Below are 21,821 nucleotides of genomic sequence, written 5' to 3' on the forward strand. Positions count from 1 at the left end.
AAATAATCGCGTATTCATCACCGATGTACAACTCCGGCATTCTCTTCATTCGTAGTACGGGAGTAGCATGCACTACGTCCTGCCACAGTAACGAAGAGACTCTGCGTCGCTACACTTGGCCCATGCATAGAGTTCCTTACACTAACTAGAGGGAAAGCTGAGGGCGCTGCACTTCAGCCACCATGGGCGCGCTAAGAATCATGGGCCGGTGTGCTACTTGTTGCGGGACAGTCGGTCTTTCTCGGGTACGTGGAGTGGCCTTACTGCGATGTTTCTTTTTCGTCATCATCATCATTTGAAGGTGCTTACATAGACCGCGAAAGCCATAGTAGCGAAGGCGCAAAAGCAGACGTCGCCAATAAATGGTTTCTGTTTCCCGAAATGCCACTAAAAACTTTCTTAAGTGATTGCACAACGATAAATATTTTCATAACATTTTTTTCCTTTTAAAGTTTGCCTATTAAGTGCGAAATATTGGTATTTGTGCTGCTCAAAACTAAGCCAATAGGAGAAAGAGCCGTCGCTTATATTGGATAAATCTCACACTGACATTCTGTTTCTCTCTCTTTTTGCAATTTACAGTCACAATATTCAATCTTAGGACATTATTTATGGTAGAACAACGTTTATCTTTGCATTAGTTTTGGCCAAAAGTTGTAGTTCTGCACTCGGTAGCTCTCCGGCCCATGATGCCTTGAGCGCCCATGGTGGCTGAACTGGCCGTCTGGAAACTCCATGTAAACGCCCATAGACGGCAGCACAGCTTTCCCTCTAGGTAAGAGTAAGAAACTCTATGGGCCCGTGACTTCTCAAACGTCCACGATGCGTAATAACAAGCAGCTACTGCATCTTAGGCATTTTTTAATTCCCCCAAAACTTCGGCGCCATCTGCCGAGAAGTAACAGCGTCCAGGTGACGAGACGTGTCATCACACGGACTCGAAAGACGTTACGGATAAGCACGAAATCTTATCAGTACACAGCATCCGAAAGGACAGTCAATAATCATATCAACGACACGTCGCGCTGCTGGCAGGCATATTGCAGCTACTTTCACTTCGTTATTACCCTGCACATAAAAAGGCTATTCACTGCGGCTCACGTTGAAGCGATTGCTTCATGCCGGAGAAGAAGCTGTCTTCTACAGGAGAGAGCGATACAAACAGTCCGATACCCGCCCATTAAAGAATATCTTGGGTAAAGAGGCGACAGGAGAGAAGCGGCGGCGCTGTATTACCTGCCGTGTAGGAGACTAAGGCACCATCACGCGGCCTTTATCAGTGAACCCTCGCACCGGTGTTACGCGTCGAGGCACGGCTTGAAGATGGCCGCGTCGTTCTCCGCCAACGTCCGAAATTATGTAATATGTCAGCGGAACCGACAAGCGATCACCATACCTGTGCTGCGGTGTTAATTGAGCTATGTCTGGTGGAATACCAACATTCACGGCCAGAACCAATGGTCGCTGTTTTTTTTTTCTTTTAAGAAAAGGGGGAGGGGGGGGGGGGGGGGTCATCATACAATGAGAAAAAATTTCTAAGCCCACAGTGCCTAAAAATTCATCCGCGATGTATAATGGCCTGCACAAAAATCAAAACGGCAAGGACACTGCTGTTTTATATTATGAGAGCTCAGCCGTTTTTTCAAGGAGAAACTGGCTGAAAGCCCCGTAGGTACATAAAAAATTCAACAACTGTTTTCAAAGGGCACATTACCGAGAAAAATAAATGGGTATGCGGGTATCTGATTCGTCTACAACTCGGAAAAATTACGTCTCCTGTCTGGTCCAAGTCTCCGGCATTCTGATTCAAATATCTGGCACGCAATTAAAACATGGATAACCGTAAGCCGGTCCCTGCAAAACTAAGGTTCGTTCCTTTGTGTCGAGAAGTCTGCCCACGAAATATAAAAATTCCATTGCAAACAAAAAATTGTCATGGGACCTCGATTACTGTTCTTATCTGGACACACGCACACATTATATAAGTATATATATATACTTGCGAAAAAGAAGTTCTTGGCTGCAGAGGAAATAAATAGCGAAGATGATTAACACTTCATTTATTCCTCGTCGACGTTTCGACCGGGGTCCGGTCTTTCTCAAGACTGTGGTTACGTTGCTCAAACTCAAGCAATGTAACCACAGTCTTGAGAAAGACCGGACCCCGGTCGAAACGTCGACAAGGAATAAACGAAGTGTTAATCATCTTCGACATATATAAACATATATTAAAATCGAGGGAATTAAACTATGAGTGTTCATATTAAAAACGCAAAGAAAACGCTATCCAAAATTCCTAATACTTTCGAATAATTGGAGCAAGTATCTAAAAACTTCCGCCGTATTTTGCTTTGACTACTGCTCCAAACACCGCGCCCACAGAGACGTCGCGTACCATTCTGTAGCGATCCGTATGCGCGGTATTGATGGGTTTCAGTGCCACGGCGCAGGCTAATCGTGTTGGCGCCATCTATACCTGGCACCCGCTGCCGGCGTTTCTCGCCATCTTCGGTGACGTCACGGAAAGACCGAAGACGGTTATCCCACCTCGGATGACGTCGATTAGACACCTTCTCGTTCTGAACAGCTGTATTTGTTTGGTTTGGTTTGCGGGGTTCAACGTCCCAAAGCGACTCAGGCTATGAGAGACTCCGTAGTGGAGGACTCCGGAAATTTCGACCACCTGGAGTTCTTTAACGCGCACTGACATCGCACAGCACACGCGCACCTTGCTTTTCGCCTCCTTTGAAAAGCGGCCGCCGAGGCCGGGATTCGATACCGCGTCCTTCGATACCGATACCGGGATTCTATACCGCGATACCAAGACAGTAGTCGAGTGCCGTAACCACTGCGCCACCCCGGCGGGGCTGTATTTGTTTGTACCCACGATTTTACACTTGCGAATAATAATAAGCAGGAGATTCGAAAATTAGTGTCGCGTTCTGGCCCACCGACGATGTAGAGCTGCTCTTCTTGCATGACCTATACGCCCCAGTATATGCCGCCGGCGCTTTTGATCGACGACTGGGAAACTGGGCCGGCTAGCGGGAGACCACCGACGCATCGTAACCCGCCGGCGCCTGCCTTCGCGCGGGGGCTGTTTGTAGGCAGAAGCAGCGTGCTGCAGTTGTGCGAATCGGTTCGAATACGCGCGGAGCAGTTTGGTGCGGGACCACGCACTGTTTACACGCATACCTGGTCTCGTCGGGGCGCGCGCATAGAAAGCGAAACCCACGAGTCGAAACACTTGCGTCCCACAAACGCCGTGCATCGACCTGGCGACGCAACGGTGAAAAAAAAAAAGTAAAATCCCAAACCGCCCTACGCAGCAGCACGCGCGCAAAATGGGAAGGCGCGTAACAATAACGCTCGTCTTGTAATTGTTGTTATGCAACAAGTGCCGCGGTAAATTAGGTTAGGTTTCAGTGGCGTGAAGGCGGCTGAGTGCCACGCGCCAAAACGGGGATAAAATGAATTTTACACTGGCTTACAGCAAAAGCGTTTTTTTTTTTTTTTTTGCGCATAAGCAACTAAGGCTATCATGCGCCAAGAGCAAGGTTTTCTTTTGTGTGTGAAACAAAGGGGGAAAACGCATGTGTTCTAACTACAGTTTGTTTAGAAAGTTTCCGTTTACGAAACGGGTTGTGTTGGTTTTTGTGGCGCATAAGCTGCTAATGCAGTGATGTGGAAAGCTTGAGGTTTTAATTTGTTTACTGATGTACACTTGATTTATTCTACAGTTTGCATACGACATTTGCGTCTTTTAGAAAACTGAAAACACAAGACAAATCTACAAGTCCATCTTCGCCTAAAATCAGTTTTGGGTGAATAGGAATGTGTAGTTTGTAAAATGGCGTAAAATATTTTTTTTTTCTTAGTGTTTAGAAACCTGTGCATGATAATAAGACGTGGTTAATAGTTAGTTGTTCTCCGCATTTACAGCAAAAGCAAATTTTCAGAAAGGTGGCTTAGAATTAGGTTAACCACGACAATTTCGTCTATTTTTCTTTTTTTTTCTTTGCGTAAACATGTCTGCTTGGTACCCTACCTCGATGTCTCTAGCCGCACAAGAAGAAAACCCACTTCTGTTATTAACCTGTTCAAAATCCAATGTGTTTTCTTTGCCCCATACACGATTCAAAGCGGTGACGTCGAAACCGAGAACGAACTCGCCATCATCATCTGGAAGTGGACCAGGGGCGCCTGGGCAAACGGAAAAAGAAAAACTGCCGACGCCCGCGATTTGCTCGCGCACCCGGCATGCGATCGTGACACCCATACTGCGTGCATTTATACTACCTTTCCTGGTTCACGGGCAGCCTTTCTGTGATTACAGTGCGGTGGTATGTGCGTCGTAACAACAGGCCAAATTCATTTTGTCATCAGTTTCCCTGTAAAGAAGTGTGGACGCCGAATTTGCGCTTGGATATTTTCTTTAAAATAATACATTAGTATAAGTGTGGTATTCACCTAACACAGCTAAACAATTCATATTTGATGGTTTGCGGGGCTTAACGTCCCAAAGCGACTCAGGCTATGAGAGACGCCGTAGTGGGGGACTCCGGAAATTTCGAGCACCTGGGGTGCTTTAACGTGTACTGACGTCGCACAGCACACGGGCGCCTTGCTTTTCGCCTCCATCGAAAAGCGGTTTGATGCCAATTCTATGCACGCTTCAAAGGATGTCTCCCGCACTACGGAAAACTCTGAAAATGCACACGGAGTGACAATACTATACAGCTCGCATAGTACTGCAAACGACGCGCAAAGCAGTTGCCGTCCTCCAAAAAGTCAACGTATCAAAAAGGCGAACAAAAATGATCCGAGGTTACCTCTTCTCCCCAAAGGTAGCAGATTAGGCCAGCAGGTGTGGTAGCGAGAGGACACGGGGCGGCGTGGACACCCACCACAGCAGCTGAGTTAGGAGGAGGCGTTGCGCTAAAACTCGCACACTGAGAGACCCCCGCGCGAGCTCGTAGAGATGGGGTGACAGCGCGCTGCTAGGAACCCAAGGCGTGAGGGCGTACACGCGAAGGCACTGATGAGAAACACTCGGCAGAGAGAAATGAGGCTTCCCTTCCCACTACTCAGAGACACCCTCCGACAACGACGGCTGCAGCACCTGCCCCGCCGGTCAATACGCGTCCGGGCGAGAGGGATGTCGCACGTTTGCCCTTGCACTAAGAGGGACACGCAAATCGTGGACGTACCGACGACAACACCGTCGGTACGTCCACGGTACGTCCATGGCATCTTCAAAACATTCCACTGCGAGTCTTTGAACGGCTGCGTAGATGTCCTTTCTGCAGGGCAAATGATGAGATATATAATGATGAGATATTTGCATTCGGGGACATTTTTCCCGGTCGCGTGATTAAATGCGCGCCACTGCGATTGAGCTACGTACTACCTTATCGTCAACGCTGAATGCCGCAGTACTTCGCTTGCGAAACGGAATTGTGGCAGTAATGCCAGCTACGTTCCATTTCGTTGGTATTCTGAGCTTCGCGGAAGCTCCGTTTGCACTGTCTCTGCTATAAATCGACAGCAGCCGGCGTCAGAGCGGAGATCACGTCGCCGGTTTCGTGCGTATTACGCGCAGCCCCGAGAGATTACACTTCTAAAATCACCTGGCTGCGCTTATGTCAACAAAACTCTCTCCTAGACACATTCGCATAGCGCTGTATTTTATGCTTAGTTTAACGTCCTGAAGCTACTTATACTGGCTATGAGAGCCGCCACAGTGGAGGTCTTCACGTTAATTTCGACCTCCTGGTGTTGTTCTATAGTGAGCCTGATATCGTGCGCCCCATGAACACTTTTTGCGCATTTTAGCCCCCGTCAAAATGCAGCCCTGTTCGATCCTGAGACCTTGAGATCACTCGTCTGAACTCCAAAGCAACTAAGCCACCCTGTGGCCAGCCCCCTCCAATGAATGGTAAGACAGGTTGGCAGGCTTGATGCACGTGCAACCGTATTCATTGAAGTCAAAAGAAAAAAAGCATGCCCTGCGGGGGGGAAGCTAGATGGGCTGTTTTGACGCTGAATTGCGGAGATAAATACCATTACAAAGCGCCAATTTCGCACTGCGGTCCGTATTGGGCAAACAGTAGCTGCCCAGCGAAACGCGCGGCCGGGTGCCAATTAAACCGAATGGTGGCGACTGCTCGGCTGCCGTGTCCGTCCGCTTCCAAGATACAACGAGCATAGGAATCGCTACAACGTTCAAAGCAAGACAAGAACGGGTTAGGAGTGCGTGCAGGAAATCCCTTTAGCGTCTGCCCCCTCTGCCGGGGAAAATACTCCACGGTGGCTGGACTCAGTCGGCACGAAAAAAATACACCTGACGAGGGAAACGGATAGGACATCCATGGCAGTATCGATAAATGAGTCACCTCGAAAAGCTAAAAAACTGGAGTCATTGAGAGCAACACCAAGGAAGCTGAATCTACTGCGCTCGGCGTATACTCGCATTAGCAAAGCGGTAGCGTGTATCGTTTCGCTAAGCGCACGTGCCATGGAGTTACACAGTAAGCCCACCTTACGTACGCTATTTTCCAAGTCTTGGGCAAGTGGCTCTTGCGTACGCAAAGAGGCAGGGTCCCTGCTTTCGAGGTGAATTCCGCGCCGTCATTTCGTGTTTCGGTACCTTCACTGGCTGCAAACGGGACATCTGGCTTTGCCTTCGTGTTACCTCGGCTATCAATGGAACGAAATGCACGAGTGATAGATTTTACTATTTTATTCGACGAACGCTACAGTCGCTCAAGGCCCCGTCAAGAATCAGTAGTTTGTTGGCAAAAAAATAGTTGGCGTTGTAAAAGCCAGATGGCGCCACTGTGGCTGGACTTTCCACTGTGCCTTCGTCTGCGTACGGTGAGCCTTCGTTAGGTGGTGAGCAGTCAACAGAAAAAAAATTGCCAGAACAGTGGGTATTACATACAGCCTAACGTCCAGCGAAAGGTTTGCCATGTTCGCACCACTGTTCTAAAGCTGCTTACGAATGTCTCTAATAATCGATAATAACCAGGGCCGCATCGATGATCTGTCACAGCGGCTCAAGAGCGATGTCTCGCAGCACCATTTGAGGATGGTTATACATCAATTCGCCGCAACATGCGCGCATTGTCTCCCTGCGACAAAGAATTGGGTCGCACTGAGCATATGCAAATAATGCACGCGCTCAGATAACAGCGCCCAACAACAAATCCTAATGACGCGTGCGTCAACATTGTGCCGCTGCCAGAAAAAGAATCGATTACCATGTCAAACACGCAAGTCGGTAATTCGACACACTGTGCAAAGCAACCATCAAGAGAACACGTACTCGAAATGCTTCCGCAAACTACCATCCCTTCTGACATATACTGCGCTATCAAGATCTTTGGAGGCCGTACACATACAGGTAACAGATGGCGATCTCCTATGTATACGGGAAAAAAGCAGAAGGCCATTTCGGTGCAATGCGCAACTGTGTGCACGTGTGACAGCGCTGCTGATATACTGGAAAAACAAAACAAAAAAACATCTACAGTAGAGGAAACAACAGCCCTCGAAGATCATCAAATCGTGATTGCTACGACCTTTTGCTTCACTGGAGAAGCCAGACTTGGCGGGTGGCGCTGTTTCATCTTTGGCCAGCGCAATAAGTTCCAGCTAAATATTTTCATCTAATTAGATTCCATATACCGGAAGGCATGGAAGGAGAATGGCGGTGGCGTCTTAGTCGTCTTTCATAACAGCCTCGGCAGCACATTTGAATCGGTCTGGTGCAGCGTCACGCTGCCCAACCGTTTCTGTATGTCCGTTGGTCCGTTTTACAGATTCCCAGCATTTAAAACATCGCGAGCATTTTTTGAACGGCAGTTTGGGCGAATTTGTTATGCATTTTCTTATAAAACAGTGCGAAGACACACACGGCGCCATGCGCGTCTTTTCTTTCTTCGTAGTCCCGTGTCTTCGCACTGTTTCATAATAAAATACTAAATCTGAATGCACCTTATATTACTCTTTCCTGATATTTCAATTTAATGTAGAATGGCACCCCTTCACACACACGCGGAACGAAGGCTATTCGTTTCACTCATACCGCTTTTCGGGAAAGTAAATTCTCTATTCCAGCTTGTAGAATGGCTGAGTGTCCAAAAGTGCTACTGCAAAGTACTTAATTTTCGGCAATTGTAGCCACCTTGCCTCATCTATCATCGCAATACCAAGCTTTAAGAGACCATAAAATTGCAATCGCATATTACCCTTGAACTGCCAAACATGCCGCACAAACCCGCCACCACGCACGGCTGACTCCCTCGCCACAGCGTGCCTTCGATGCACTTTTCCCCGAAATCTGATATCACATTTCGAGTCTATGCGCATTCCACGTGGAACCTGCTAAGGACAAAAGCCCTCTTTTTGGCACGTTGGCTTGGCACCGATAAGCTCTGACAGAGCAAGTAATTCGAACACAAGTAAGCAAAAGGCAACGCTAGGCGCAGGTGCTGTCAGTCACATATAAGTCTTCTCCTCGATATTATACGAAAACTGAAAAAGCCGAACAGGATCACAACGCTAGGGAGGCGTAGTGCAGACAGCGTCTATATGACGTTCCTCGCGATAAAAATAACCCTAAAGCACGAAAAGAAATGTAGGCAGCGTTCCCAGTGTGATAGACGACGCCAACTATATAGCAGAGATGCCGCAGTTAAAAGCTGAACAATTTATTCGACCTTTTCAAACAATTTTACTTCTGCCGGCTTGCCCTACATGCTAAGGGCTTACGAACTATCGGCTGGTCTGCGTGCGCAGGCATTTTATTTGTTTCCAGTTTTGTACAAAATTTCCTGCGCTATTTGATCCGTGCGCCGACTATCGCGTGTAAAGGAAGCGAATTCGCTTCCTAAAACAACCTTCTTGAAAGCAAAAAAGCAGTTGTTGGCTGAGGCACATCCTCCAAAAGGAAAGTGCCTCGCGAGCACTCGCTGCCTACTAAAAATTTAGCGTGAAAATCAGACACAAAAGAGCCGGGTGAACAGGATTCCACCAGAGATCGTTTTCAATGTCGCGAAAAGTCGGCTTCCTTTTTTATTTTTTATTTTTTTCTCCCTTCCTTTAAAGCATCGCGCCAGAGTCGCTTTCCAGGGGCAGCGGGGCCAAGAAGCAGCAGAGACGAAATCGGGAGAGGAGGCAAGCATACGCACCCGTTATTCTGCTGGAGCCAGCGTCGTCTGCTTTAATGTTCTGCTTCTAGCATACAAAGTGGAATATTTCTAGCGCAACACATAAGGGGACGAGACAGGCACTGAAAGCATACACCAACTAGCTCGAAAACAAAAGTTGCTAAAATTGCTTTTTGCATAGCACACCTTGCGAAGTTTTATGTCTGAGCTCCGAACATTTTTTTTTTTTTTTTTTGCTTTGATTGAGGTAAACGCGTAACCTTTTAAACACGACTGTGGGCCCTGGTTGTGTTTGCGGTTACAGTCTCGAATATGCAGATTTTGAGAGTCTTCTTTGTTAGCTATTCGTATGTAAAGATCGCAGACGGTTTCTTGGACACGCTGCTTTATTATGCAGCCGATGAAAGAAAAAGGTCATCTTCTTGAGCACCGTTATATAACACCCTTTGTTTTATGGGTAAGGGTGCAGTAGCGTTACACAGAACGACCTTACAGACGATGCTCACTGCAACAGAAGTAATTGTGGGTGCCTTCTTGCATACACACCTTTTCTCCTCTTCTTTGTCTTCCGCTGCAGCAGCGCGGGGCAGTTGCTGCTCACGCGATATATACACTTAAAACAATGGCCGACTGTATAGTCCTCACGCCTGCCTAAAGCGCTCGAAATGCATTTCTGAGCAGGTGCCCAGTTTAAGAGACAATTGTGGTTCTATAACGAAGGCTCGTGGTCATACTATTCGGCCTGGCAATGCACCGAGCAGCTGAGCCAAGGTTAATTTGGTCTGCTAGGTGGTGCTCGCTGGCGCCTGTACATGCGTCCGTCCTAAAGCCAACGTGACCACGTTCGGCTAATAGCTATACAGGCGCGAACAACGTGTGGAAAGTTTGTTTTTCGCGGCTTTGTTTAAGGTGTCGCTAGCCAAAGCGACTCATGGTGAGGGATGCTGTATAGTGGAGGGTTCCAGAAATTTCGACCACATGGGGTTCTTCAACGTGCACTGACATCGTACAGCACACGGAAGCTTTTCCGTTTCGCTTCCACCGAAAACCGGCCACCGCAGCCTAGAGTCGATCCAGCGTCCTTGCGTTCAGCAATCAGGCGCCTCAACCACTGTGCCACCGCGGCGGGCTGCATCTCGTGTAAAATGAATACGCAACTCTGACCTCGAAGAAAACCTACGAACGAACAAGGTACCAGCTGATCGAACGCCGGTTGACGCTATCAACGAGGCCGCATACGCCACAACGCCATAAATATGGCCGGCACGTCGAGCTTGCATCTTCCCCAAAATCCTCAGAGCCAAGTCAACAAACGATGACAGCGTGCTGAGCGCAGGTAAAAGTTCCAGCATGCACATATCAGCAATTAAAACACCACTTCCTTATATGAAATGCCGGACGCCGGCTGTACCAGTAAGGCTCACTGCCAATGCACCGATCCCATGGCTTCGACCAGGGTCCGGGCAAAATACCGATGACCGCTGCAGTTTCAGCTCGGAAAATTGAGTGAACTGTCTCCAAATCACTTACAATCAGCCCAATGAAACGGCTGGCGTAAAGTCAGCAGAAGTTGGGAAGTTTTAACTGGCGCTCAGCGGTTACTTACATGCAGTCTACTGCTGTAGATCAAATCAAGGTCAGTGCAATATCACAATCCCAGAAAACCTAGAAAAGTGCTTTCAGGTAGCAAGGTAGATGTGTCACGTTATTCTCACAGAAACCAGTAAACAACGTGCACCTCGATGCTTGAAAATGGAGACGCAGACAACTATTTTGTTCTCCATAGCCAGAACTCAGTTGTCCCGATAAAGAAACAGCGACCAATGCAAAGTAGTTTCGGCGATTCGCCTATCGCAATATGGAACAAGATAAAAGACTTCAAAAAAAGAGCATCTTAGTTTTGAAGAGAAACAGTTCGTATACGCTTTGCCTCAAATCCGAGGAAAGTAAACTCTTAATCTGGTTCCACATACTTGTCAAAAAAGTTCACTTATGGAACTTCCATTTATCTAAGTGGATTTTCCACTTATAACTGGAGCTTTTTTCACACGTATGTGGAACCAGATTAAGAGTATGTATACGGCGCCGCGAAACGCTGTTTCCGGAGATCCAAATGATCGTACCCATACTAACCATCACATCGTCAACGAAGCAGCGGCAACTGAGACAACACTTCGGCTCACCCTTGCGTTTCCTGGCTTTCGTGGCGCGACGCAGCGCGCGGCTCGTGCTAGCGGGCAGGACGCCGGCGTTCAACACGGGGCAGCCGGACACGAGTCCCAGCTGACGACAGGTCCAGGTCACTTGGACCACCACCACGCATAGGGCCAGTTCGGCCAGGGACTTCGCGAAAGTCAGAACAAACATGCTGCTCTCCGTCACTAAGGCTCAGGCTGCAGCCTCTCTACAACAGCACAGCAGCCCGCGTCGGACGAGCACTGACAATACACGAAGAAGTAAAATGTTCACGAAGCGGACCGAAAGCCAACCTGCCGCAACGCGTCGTCGAAGACTGCGATGCAAGGTGGCGCTAAGGAGAAAATGGCGTAACACTATTGGTCCACAGAGGCTGGGTGGCACCCAGTATCGCTTTTGATAGCCACTCGCAGTGTGTTTTGCGCACTTATCGTGGCTGGGCCGAGACATGCGCGCATACCAGCAACGTCTCGCTATCGCTTCCTAGACCCCGAACAGCGTGAACAGAGGCGGTAGCATCGTGTTGGCCCGGCTGGCTTCTTCGGAGCAAACAGCGCAGAACTTGGTCTCGCATGCGCGCGCATCATATGCACACATCGCGTTGTATCGTCAGCGACTAAGAGCTTATCCTGAAGCTTGGGAACTGCTCCAAGCCAGCAGTTTATTCAAATCATATGGGCACTCGCTCCAACGATGACTGCGTGGGGGAAAACAGGGTAGCAGACACACATAGCTGGCATAACGAAGCGATAAGTATGAAGTGACAGGACATGAAAGTTTCAATAGCTGCGCAGCACAAGTACAACCTTTGCCAAAAGTGTAGAGCACGGAGGGTCTATTTTCGAGCCGTGTATAGCGGCGCTGATTGAGCGTCATTGGAGGTCCTTCCCATTGGAAAAGGTAGTGCAAAAAATCTTACTATCAAGCGATTCGGAACCCTGGAAATGCATTACAAACCGCACGAAGTGGCTCAGAAGCAGGCTTCCTGGGCTCTACAGTTTTGACAAAGACTGTACAGTCGTGGGCAAAAGTGGTATACAACACTTATTCGGTGACAGAGCTAGAGAAAAATGCATGCCAACTTTACCTAGCAACAGCTATCTAAGGTCGAAACAATAGTGGCGGTGCCCCATTTTATCCACATGCATGTGCCGATGTCGCTGTCGCTAGATGGCATTTCGATCCTGTTTTTCCGAACTCTGTCACTGGCTGAGTGTTGTATACAAGTTTTGCTCACGACTGTACCTAGCGCTCCGAGTCCGCGCTATTCCCCACTTACCAACTTTTTTTTTCTTTTTTTTTTTTTAAGGACGCATGCAAGCTCCGCCAACATTTACGATAAAATTCTGGCTTTCGCAACCACGTCTGCCTCCTAGTCCCATTCATAGTGCATTCATCGAAATACGCAAAGGTAGCATTGGAATTCTGCACCAATGGGCAAAGCCATATGCGCGGAAACAGAAGGTCAGATAACAGAGCGGATGAGCAGAGAGTCCATGACGTCACGTGATGACCTACCCGAAAACATATCCCATAACGCTGGTGTTCTCTGCGCGAGGAAGGAGTCAAGCACCGAAATGGCGGTTATGCATACAGGGTTCAATCATACACTCATATAGCTGAGTGCTGGCCACGGGAGGCGTCGTATAGTGCAGCATACCATAGAACACCTTATAATCTACACCCGGTATCAGTTTCCTACGTCTCCCGCAGTCCGAATAAAGGAATTTGAAACGCAACGGGCATCCCCCACACACGAGTCACGTGTTGTCTCGCGTCAACGCATCCCAGTTAGTACAGTGAACAAGACAGTTCCTTCAAAAACTCAAAAAAAAAAAATGAAGACAAGCCATGCAAACAAATACGAGCGCGTGTGCTCAGTTAAGGCCCCCTTTTTCAAGCGCTGCTAAACTTACCTACGCCTTAGAAAGAGCGTGTTTTCGGGCTAGTTGGTTCTGCATAGTATATAAGTGAAATGCGCAGCAACTTAGACAAGACACAGGAACTGTGCGCTCGTGAAGTGTTGTATGTGTTTCTTCCTGTGTCCTGTCTAAGTTGTTGTGCATTTCACTTATATACTATTACGTACGCCTTACTATAAGGAACCATAGGCTGTATTCATTCCTTATTAATAACTGTTTCTTTCTACCTGTCTCTCCCTCTCTTTCTCAACATGACACCTAACCGTCCCTCTTTCTATATAGCTCTTGCGCTGTCATCAAAGTTCAACCCTTTACGTCAGCCTGCACGTTCCTGCCACGTGGGAGCCGGTAGCACACAACCGGAAAAAATCTTCTTGTGTACTTGTATCCAGTGCGTTTTCAATATCACTAAAGGTTTCAACGCGTCAATTTTCAAGCAACAGTTAGCTGCCTTTCATGCATTACACGGTAATATTTTGCTAGCGTGAAAAGTTAGCGCATGCCCAATGCAGTCGTGAATAAACCTTTATATATTTTGCCCAGCGAAGAAGGCAAGTAGGTAAAGCGGTGAAAACGGAACGCGAGAAACTTACCGACGGCTCCGGTGTTGGCCCCGAGTAGCGCCATGACGCCCGCCGCGAAGTCCTTAAATGAGATGAGACCTCGCTGGGCCGGGTCCAGGCACTGCACCAACTGCACCAGGGCCTGCACCAGAAAAAGAGATACGATGGTGAGCACGCGTGTGAGGGTGCGCGCTGCAACCAGCAAGATACTCCGAAATTGTGCGTGGTGTGCTGTGGCGTAAGACGTAGTATAGTGTCTCCCCCCCCCCCCCCCCCCCTTTCTTCTTTCTCTTAAAAAATAATAAAAGAAATTCAATTGGAACATGCGCAGGACTTTGTCATTTATTACAGGGGTCGTTGACTGAAAAGCTCCGCTATATGTAGGAAATCAGACGGTACGCAAATCGGTCACTGGCAGGCGATGTCTGCACACCATTCCAGGAGGCTGTATGATCGCCTGTATATGCTCTCTCATAAAGGCGAAAGGCAGGCGTAGCATGCCCCTCAGCCCTTTTTACGCACTGGAGAAATAGACCGGATCAGTCTTCTCATAGCTGCCGGAATCGAATGAATTTTATTTCTTTTTTTACGTGGCGCTACTAATGGACGGCATAAATGAAATGGAGCCATATGCGTGCGGTCACTTAGAGACGGAGCCTTCCAAGCAGGAAGTGCTTTGTCTCTGACGCCAGCCCCATCTGAGACCCCGTGAACCGGAACACCGTGGCGAAATCGTCGCTCGCCAATTACGAGGAACAAAACTCGTGACCACCGTGCTCGTGACAGACTGTGAAAACCCCATCCGTCGCAAGCAATAGTGCCGATTTATAAACTGAAGACGCAGGCTGTCTGCTCAAGTGGGATGAAAGTGCACAGCAAACACTTCAACAAATCAACGGGCGCAAAATATATGCCCCTTGGCACGAAACCGCACCCTCTAATCAAGGTACACAGGTTTCGGCGCAAAGTTAAACTCCAGAACGTTTTAAAATCTTTTCACACTAGAAACCCGTCAAATTAGAGTTGAACGTTTACCGCGCGTCAACTTCGCAAGAGCTGCCGCCGGCGCGCGGTCACGAGTCACGAAGCAGACGAAGCGAACGCCTTTGAGCGCGGCCTCGGCGGAGCTGTGGCGGCATCTGTCGGGGCTAATGCGCACCCTTTTTTTCCGCAGAAGCGCGCCTCATTTGAATTCGCATGAAGGAGGGCCTAGCATCACTTCACGACATTACTAGTCATTTTAAGCTTGAAAGGGGGATATCCCCCCCACCCCCTCCCACTCCAGATAAAGCCTTAGATAAGGAGAAGGAGACCATCTGGAGGCGACTCCAGGCGCCTTACCTGTTGGGAAAATTCTACCCTGCTGATTACGACTCGGAATGTACACTATGTGGTGAAACAGCTGCTTATGATCGCATATTGTGGAACTGTAAAGAAAGGCCCGGCCCCGGAATCTTTAATACAAGTTGCTACTCTCGAGAAATGGGAGGCCATGCTGGTCAGCTTAGACCTAGGAATCCAAACTAGGGTCATTGAATGAGCTACTCAGGTCGTTGTCAGCCGTGGACTAATAGCCACCTAGACGGATCATCTGCATTCTGCTTTTTGCGACGAAGTAAATGTTTTTAAATCCAATATATATATATATTCAAGGCACTATTAGTACAAAGAAGCATAAGTGATGCACGCTGAATTTTGGACTACCCGGGGAAACAAAAAGACGCCGAAGAAAACAATCGTTGAGGGCCGACTTGAGGTGCTTGCGAAATTATAGTTGCACAAAAATTTACCGCCCGAGAAGAAAGAGCCAAGTATGCATGGAAATTTGGATTTGCCATTCATAAGAGTTTACTTCGGTCGTAGTTCTACGTTATTTCATGCCTAACAAAACTCAACAACAGGGGAATACAGATCCTCGTCTGACACACAAAAAAATCGAGGCGGACTTGAACCAGGCCTATATCCAGAGAAAAGCTCTCCTCTCGATCCTCAACCTCGATCACACGGCTCCTCGGCCTTTTTGCTAGTAATTATGCGTTGCGGGGCTAGTTGGTTCCTGCCCGTAAACTTTAATAAGCGCAACAGAGACGATACAACAGGCAAGGAAGACAGGACAGGGAGCTGTCTTTTCTCTTCGCCAGATTATTGTGGCCATGCACTCGTCAAAAAAAAAAAAAAAAAAAAAAACATTAACAAAAACTTCCGACTAAACGCCTAAGTAGAACAGCGGTTCTGTTTCAAATGAGCATTCTAGAGTTCAGCGACCCTTTCAGCTGTGACTCGCCAAAGTGTAGCCACGTCAATGGCCGATTGGCGGGATAAAACTATTGAAGCACGGCGTATCAGGAGCGCAGACTTTATAAAATTATTGTCCTCTATCGACACACGATGCAATAGCTGCGGCGTTGTCAGTAAGACAGAAAGACGGTGATTGAGTGAAGATGCAAGAAACACCCCCTCCCCGCTTTTTTTTCTTTCTTTTTTTGCCGTTTACTGCACCGCAAGGGGCAGATACCGTATAGTCCACCGATACCGCACGAAGCATCTGGTATTTTTGGAAAGGGTGATAACAACGGTGAAGGTGAATTTTTAAAGACGCGAGATCAGATTTGGCCAAATATCAATCGCCATGGCTCAAATTGAGGTCGAACACCCATTATCGAAGCTGCAAGCATTTCACACCAAAGAAGCTGAGCACCAGGTGAGGGCAAGGCTTGTAACCATTTTATCACAGGCAGGGTATATGGCGGAACTTGGTGTCGATCCCCGCACATCTCGAATGCGAAGCAAGCGCTTTAAGCACTGGGCCACGACTGCTGCAAATATTTCAGACATGTGATACGCAAAATTAATTACATTAAAGCCGACATTAACCCCCTCAATAAATGTTTCATCTTTTTTTGTTTTGATTTTTTCTTACCAACCTTATCGTCTGTTGTCGCATTCAATCCGTTGGTTCTTTGTGGCTCAGTTAACGCGACGGCCGCGGGGGCAGCTTGTCGATGAAGAGGAGAAGCAAGGCGCCCGTGTAATGTGCGATGTCAGTGCAAGTTAAATAACCCCAGGTAGTCGAAATTACCGGAGCCCTCCACTACGCCGTCCCTCATAGTCGCTTTTGAACGTTAAATCCTATAAACCAAACCAAAGTTTACGCTAAGCTCCACAAGAATATTCGTAGCTGTTACTGATATATGTATATCGCTCATGCGCACCCTAATTACTAATACAAACGTTGTACTCATTTCCGTTCGACGTAGTGCTATGGGTTTCACGTCGCCCTGTTTTATTTTCTATATTTTGTAATCTGAATGTCGCAATCGACCACGCAGCGTCTGCAGAAGCTTTCACCATTAAAGTCAGTGAGTGTCGTGAACCGTGACTAATTGAATTTTAGCTCGCCGGTGGACTTCAGCGTCCATTCGAAACTGACCTAAATCACTATGAAAGACTTTTTTTCGTTTTCGTTTGACTTTTTGCGTAAAAATATAAAGAGCAAAATACCCGCAAACGTCACTAGAGCTCAATCCAGGATGTAATCATTTTCAGCTGTTCCCTTTGTCTTCCTCTTTGCCGGGATCTAGTTCTACATATTTTATTTCGGCGCGAAAGGCAGGGTTTGGGAAGTGCCCGTCTGATAGCAGCACTTCACAACCGTTCAATACGCGCCCTGCCCTAGAAGGCCCTGCTGCACACCTTCCCCTCTCTGGGCACGGACAACTCGTTAGAAGTGCCACCGAAGCGTCCAAAGCAGTTAAATAGCACAGTCCCGAAAAGACTCTTCAATCGCGCTTTTTGTGCACTCACAGAACGCCCACTGACCCGCCGTTGGTCACGGTACTTGACCTGAGTAATTCCGCACGCACTAAATACTGCAAAAGCCACATCACTGTAATAAGCTGAAACCGGCGAGGAGCACGCAATCAGCTGCATCGTCCTCTTTAGGCAGTAACTGTATACTGCAAAATGATGGAGTCGGGTGGAACTTGAAACTCATGACGTAGCATTGAAATTAAAACGAAAAGTGAGTTATTTGAGTGGAATACACTAATTTTTCACTTAGTGTTCACTAGCGACGGTGCACTTACATTCCAGTAGTTTATATCGAAAACGATTCCGTGACCAGCGTTCTGGCGGCGCAGTACAGCTGCTGGGACCCATTCGCTTCATTGCAATCCCCGATCCGCCACCGCGATACTGCGGTTCTCCGCTTCCGCGAGGTGCCACCAGGCATGCGCAGGTCGCCTTGAAGGCGCCAGATGGCGCCACATGTTGGGCGGCGGCGCGCACGCCTGCTGCGTTGGGACCAGGGCTGAGACCAACCACTGGGCACTGGCGCCGCGCGGTAGCGGACCATGGTAGCGAATCGCCGCCGACCGCGCTGTTATAACTCTCTACTGGCCACTGACGGCGCTACCTGATTTTAATTTGTTATTATTATTATTTAAACACAAAAGCTCCGCCTCTGGCAACAGCGGCCGCACTGTCGATTGCCGTCAGTCGAACATGGAGGATCGAAGGTCAACTACAATATTCGTAGGTGCGTCGCTTTGCACCACTTTCACGACTTGCACTTGCCAAATTTCCACGCATTACAGATGCGGAAGAAGTTTTAATACCAGCATGTTCTCGCTTTGCTATGAAAGTGTTCGCCATCATTTCAAAAAAAAAAAAATACTGTGCAGGAGGGAGGCGTGCATATGAGTGTTTTCATCTGTCCTTTAGTGATAACGTTTGCAGGAAGAATGTGGCGATAAATAATTGCTGGATAAGAGGAATGTCAATTGTATGCCATTCTTGCTCCTTGCAGCTGATATTTCACACAACTCTGACCACCTGCACGAAACGGGACAAACCTCTATTGTTTCCGATTCTCAAAACGTTGATTTCTGACATCATAATGCCACTGCAAATTTTTATTTTGGCTTTTGAGTGCGCGATCTTCAGCTACGTGACGCACGCTCACAATGTTTTTTTCCTTCATTCATTCGTAATTTGAACATTAAACACCTGAAACTGATGGTGACAACTCCGTTCTATTTTTGCCCTCAGCGGAATGGATTTTGCGACACTTTCTGGCTACGTTTTCTCCTATTCGGGCGAAAAAAAAAAAAGAAAAGTTCAATTTTTATTGCCGAAACAATCGAGTTTTAAAACGAGACGCTTTCTTTCTCCCGTCCCTTAATTCGAACTCGTCATGTCATGACTGAAAAGCAAATCACTACTGTTCCGAAGTGAGTGCCTACGCAACGCAGATTCAGAGATTTGCGCAGAGAGCACAAAGTGTTGACGTCAGCGCATGCAAGACGAGCGAGCCGCTCGCCGCATACGATGGGAACATCCGACTTCTGATCGAGTCAGGCAAGCACCCCAAATAAATTTGATATTAAGAAATACAAACGACAAAATGCCATTTCTGTGCGAAATTTGTGCTGCGAGGATTCCGCGGTGTAGCTGGGAGAAGCATTCTACAGCGCGCCGGTAATTGTGCAACGCGCTGTATCTATAACTAAATCCCAATAGATCACTTTTTTACTATGCCAGATGCGCGCCAACTAACCATTACAATGTTTGCAGCTAATCATTAACAATAACCGTATCAGTTTTCAGAGCTTCGAAAACGCAATTATCTTTCGCGCTGTGCCTCAACCAATGAGGGCCTTTTCTGGGGCGATTCGAAAAGTGCTCGCCTGGGGAGCGCGCTCCCACATATCTCGCCTGTGACGTGGCGCTCGTTATTTCAAGACCCTTAGAGTTACTCCAGCCGAGGTGTGGCACAAAAGTTCTGCACTACGGAACAACTTCGTTTCCGAAACAAGATATTCGGCCTGCACCAGAAATGGCCCAAATTTGTCCAGCCACAGCGCGACGAGTAACTGCGTTTTCGGAATTCTGAAGACTGGTGCGGTTATTTTATGAGCGACCAGCAACAAACCTCTGAGTTGCAATTGCGTATAAGCAATAGTTAAAAAACTAACGATCACAAGTAAGTTAACTAGTATAGTTTTATGATGTCCGCCAACACTGTTATTACTATATGGCAAATTACACCAAATAGCTTCTTTTAAAAATTAGCAGCGGGCTTCCATAAAACACTTGGCAAACCGGATGTCTGAACGAACATTTTGAAAAATCCATGAAAATTTGCACTCAAACTTCTAGCGATGGCGGAAGTGATATTCTGCGAGAACTCCTATAATAACCTAGCTAATTAAGACTCATCAAATAACATTTAATTAACCAGGTTGGGCCTCTAATGCCTTACCACTGAAAAAATGAGAAGAAATGATGTGAAATATGATGGCAGAAAAAATGATGAATGGTAAGTATTTCGTCACTAGAGCATTGAGATTGGAGCATAGAGATTTTAAAAACCTCGCGACAGATTTAGCGGTGAAGACGTCCCATTGCTGGAAATATATTAATCAATGATCACATTTTCTTTAGAATAAAATCGTAAATGCCACATCCAAACTCGAGCGAACCGTGTTTAATCGATAGCAAAATGCCCCACTTCTCCCCTAGGGTATACGCTATCGCAGTGAGCGATCTTCGAGCAGATCATTTCGCTATCACTTCAGCCAAGCTCTGATAAAGGCGTAGGAAATGGGAGTTTTTACCGTGTTGCAGAGCCAGGCCTTAGAAGAGTAGCTGGCACATGCAAGAAACATTAAAACGTTCTCGCGCACGTTATAATATAGATTTCTATCATTTAACACGTCGTAACGAAAGAGATAATCAGTCGATTGTCAAAAGAGGGGCCTTCATGGAAGGCTCAACAAAGTTCATCGTGTGTCAGTCGTACTTTCTATGAACTAAAAAAAAAAGAGAGAGAGAGAAACGGTAGCTTTCAACGACTAAATCATCACTCAGCCACTTTCTTTTTGTACTATATATGAGCATCGTAGACCCTATCTATACATTCAACTCAGTGCATGAACGCGCTGAGGGTCAGCCTACTACACTGCACTACACTACACTACACTACACTACACTACACTACAGCTACACTACAGCTACACTACAGCTACCCTACAGCTACACTACAGCTACACTACACTACTAGACACCACTACACAGCTGGCTAGGATCATGCCTGTGATTAGCGTTCATTTTCAGCCTCCTTGTCCTCATTTTTAGCGACTAATACATCTTCGAATGGTGGTCTCAATGTTCTCGGAGCAGGCGACACTCCTCCTAATCGCAGTCAGAGTTGGAGATACTGACAAGGTGGCTAGTGGCAGGAGAAACACGCGCACACGGAAGGTATACAAGGTGTGCGTCTTTCTTGTGCGCCAGCCACCATGTCAGAATATGCATACCAACTAGCCCAATTAAGAACATTGGCAAAGTTGGAAAAGTTGGAAAAGCAGTGAACGAGTCAAATGCAAGATGCGAAACACAACGGAAAAGCAACGTTGTAAACAACTTCCGGTCTATAAGTTCTGTTTCACAGGCAGTCGTCGGAGCTGTCGCTGCTCTCACTGCTATTGATGGAGGCTTCAAGCTGAGAGAGCAGGAATGGAGACCCCTCCATTATGCTTATTCAAGGTTTTTCGGAACATTTATGACGTCACGCACAGGAAGAAAGCACACCACAACGACATAACTTTCCAGCTACAAAAGTGCGCACCCGAATATAGGCCCCGCACGTACAGCGAGCGCGGCGTGCAGGCAGTTGGCCGCGTGACGAGAACCCCGGAGGATAGAGAAAGTTGCTCTGTCAGAGCGACTGAAAACGCTCAGAGTCGGATCCGAGCGATTGTAGTGGAGGGCTACGGAGTAATTTCGACCACCTGGGGATCTTTAACGTCAGCGCACGTTAAAGATCCCCAGGTGGTCGAAATTACTCCGTAGCCCTCCACTACGGCTCCTCTTTCTCTCTTTCCACTTTCATTCCCACCCTCCTCCCTTCCCCTACGGCGCGGTTCGGGTGTCCACAGAGCAAGTGTGACAGTTACTGCGCCTTT

The 21,821-nt window shown here is 47.5% G+C and overlaps 1 protein-coding gene across 3 annotated transcripts in view; it reads right to left on the reverse strand.

Annotated features, from left to right (window-relative positions):
* nuf (rab11 family-interacting protein nuf) overlaps positions 1-21,821 on the reverse strand; it is a 191,129-nt gene that overhangs the window by 69,931 nt on the left and 99,377 nt on the right. For 2 of the 3 annotated variants that reach the window (XM_084604249.1, XM_084604248.1), the window contains exon 2: positions 13,885-13,996. In XM_084604249.1, the coding sequence (XP_084460375.1) occupies positions 13,885-13,996 (112 nt within the window). Of the gene's footprint in view, positions 1-11,356; positions 11,674-13,884; positions 13,997-21,821 lie in introns of those variants that run through there. The other variant, XM_084604250.1, reaches the window with a different exon arrangement.

Source organism: Amblyomma maculatum, chromosome 5 (genome assembly GCF_055883805.1).
Source record: "Amblyomma maculatum isolate TAMU_Amacu chromosome 5, ASM5588380v1, whole genome shotgun sequence".
Taxonomy (NCBI): Eukaryota; Metazoa; Arthropoda; class Arachnida; order Ixodida; family Ixodidae; genus Amblyomma; species Amblyomma maculatum.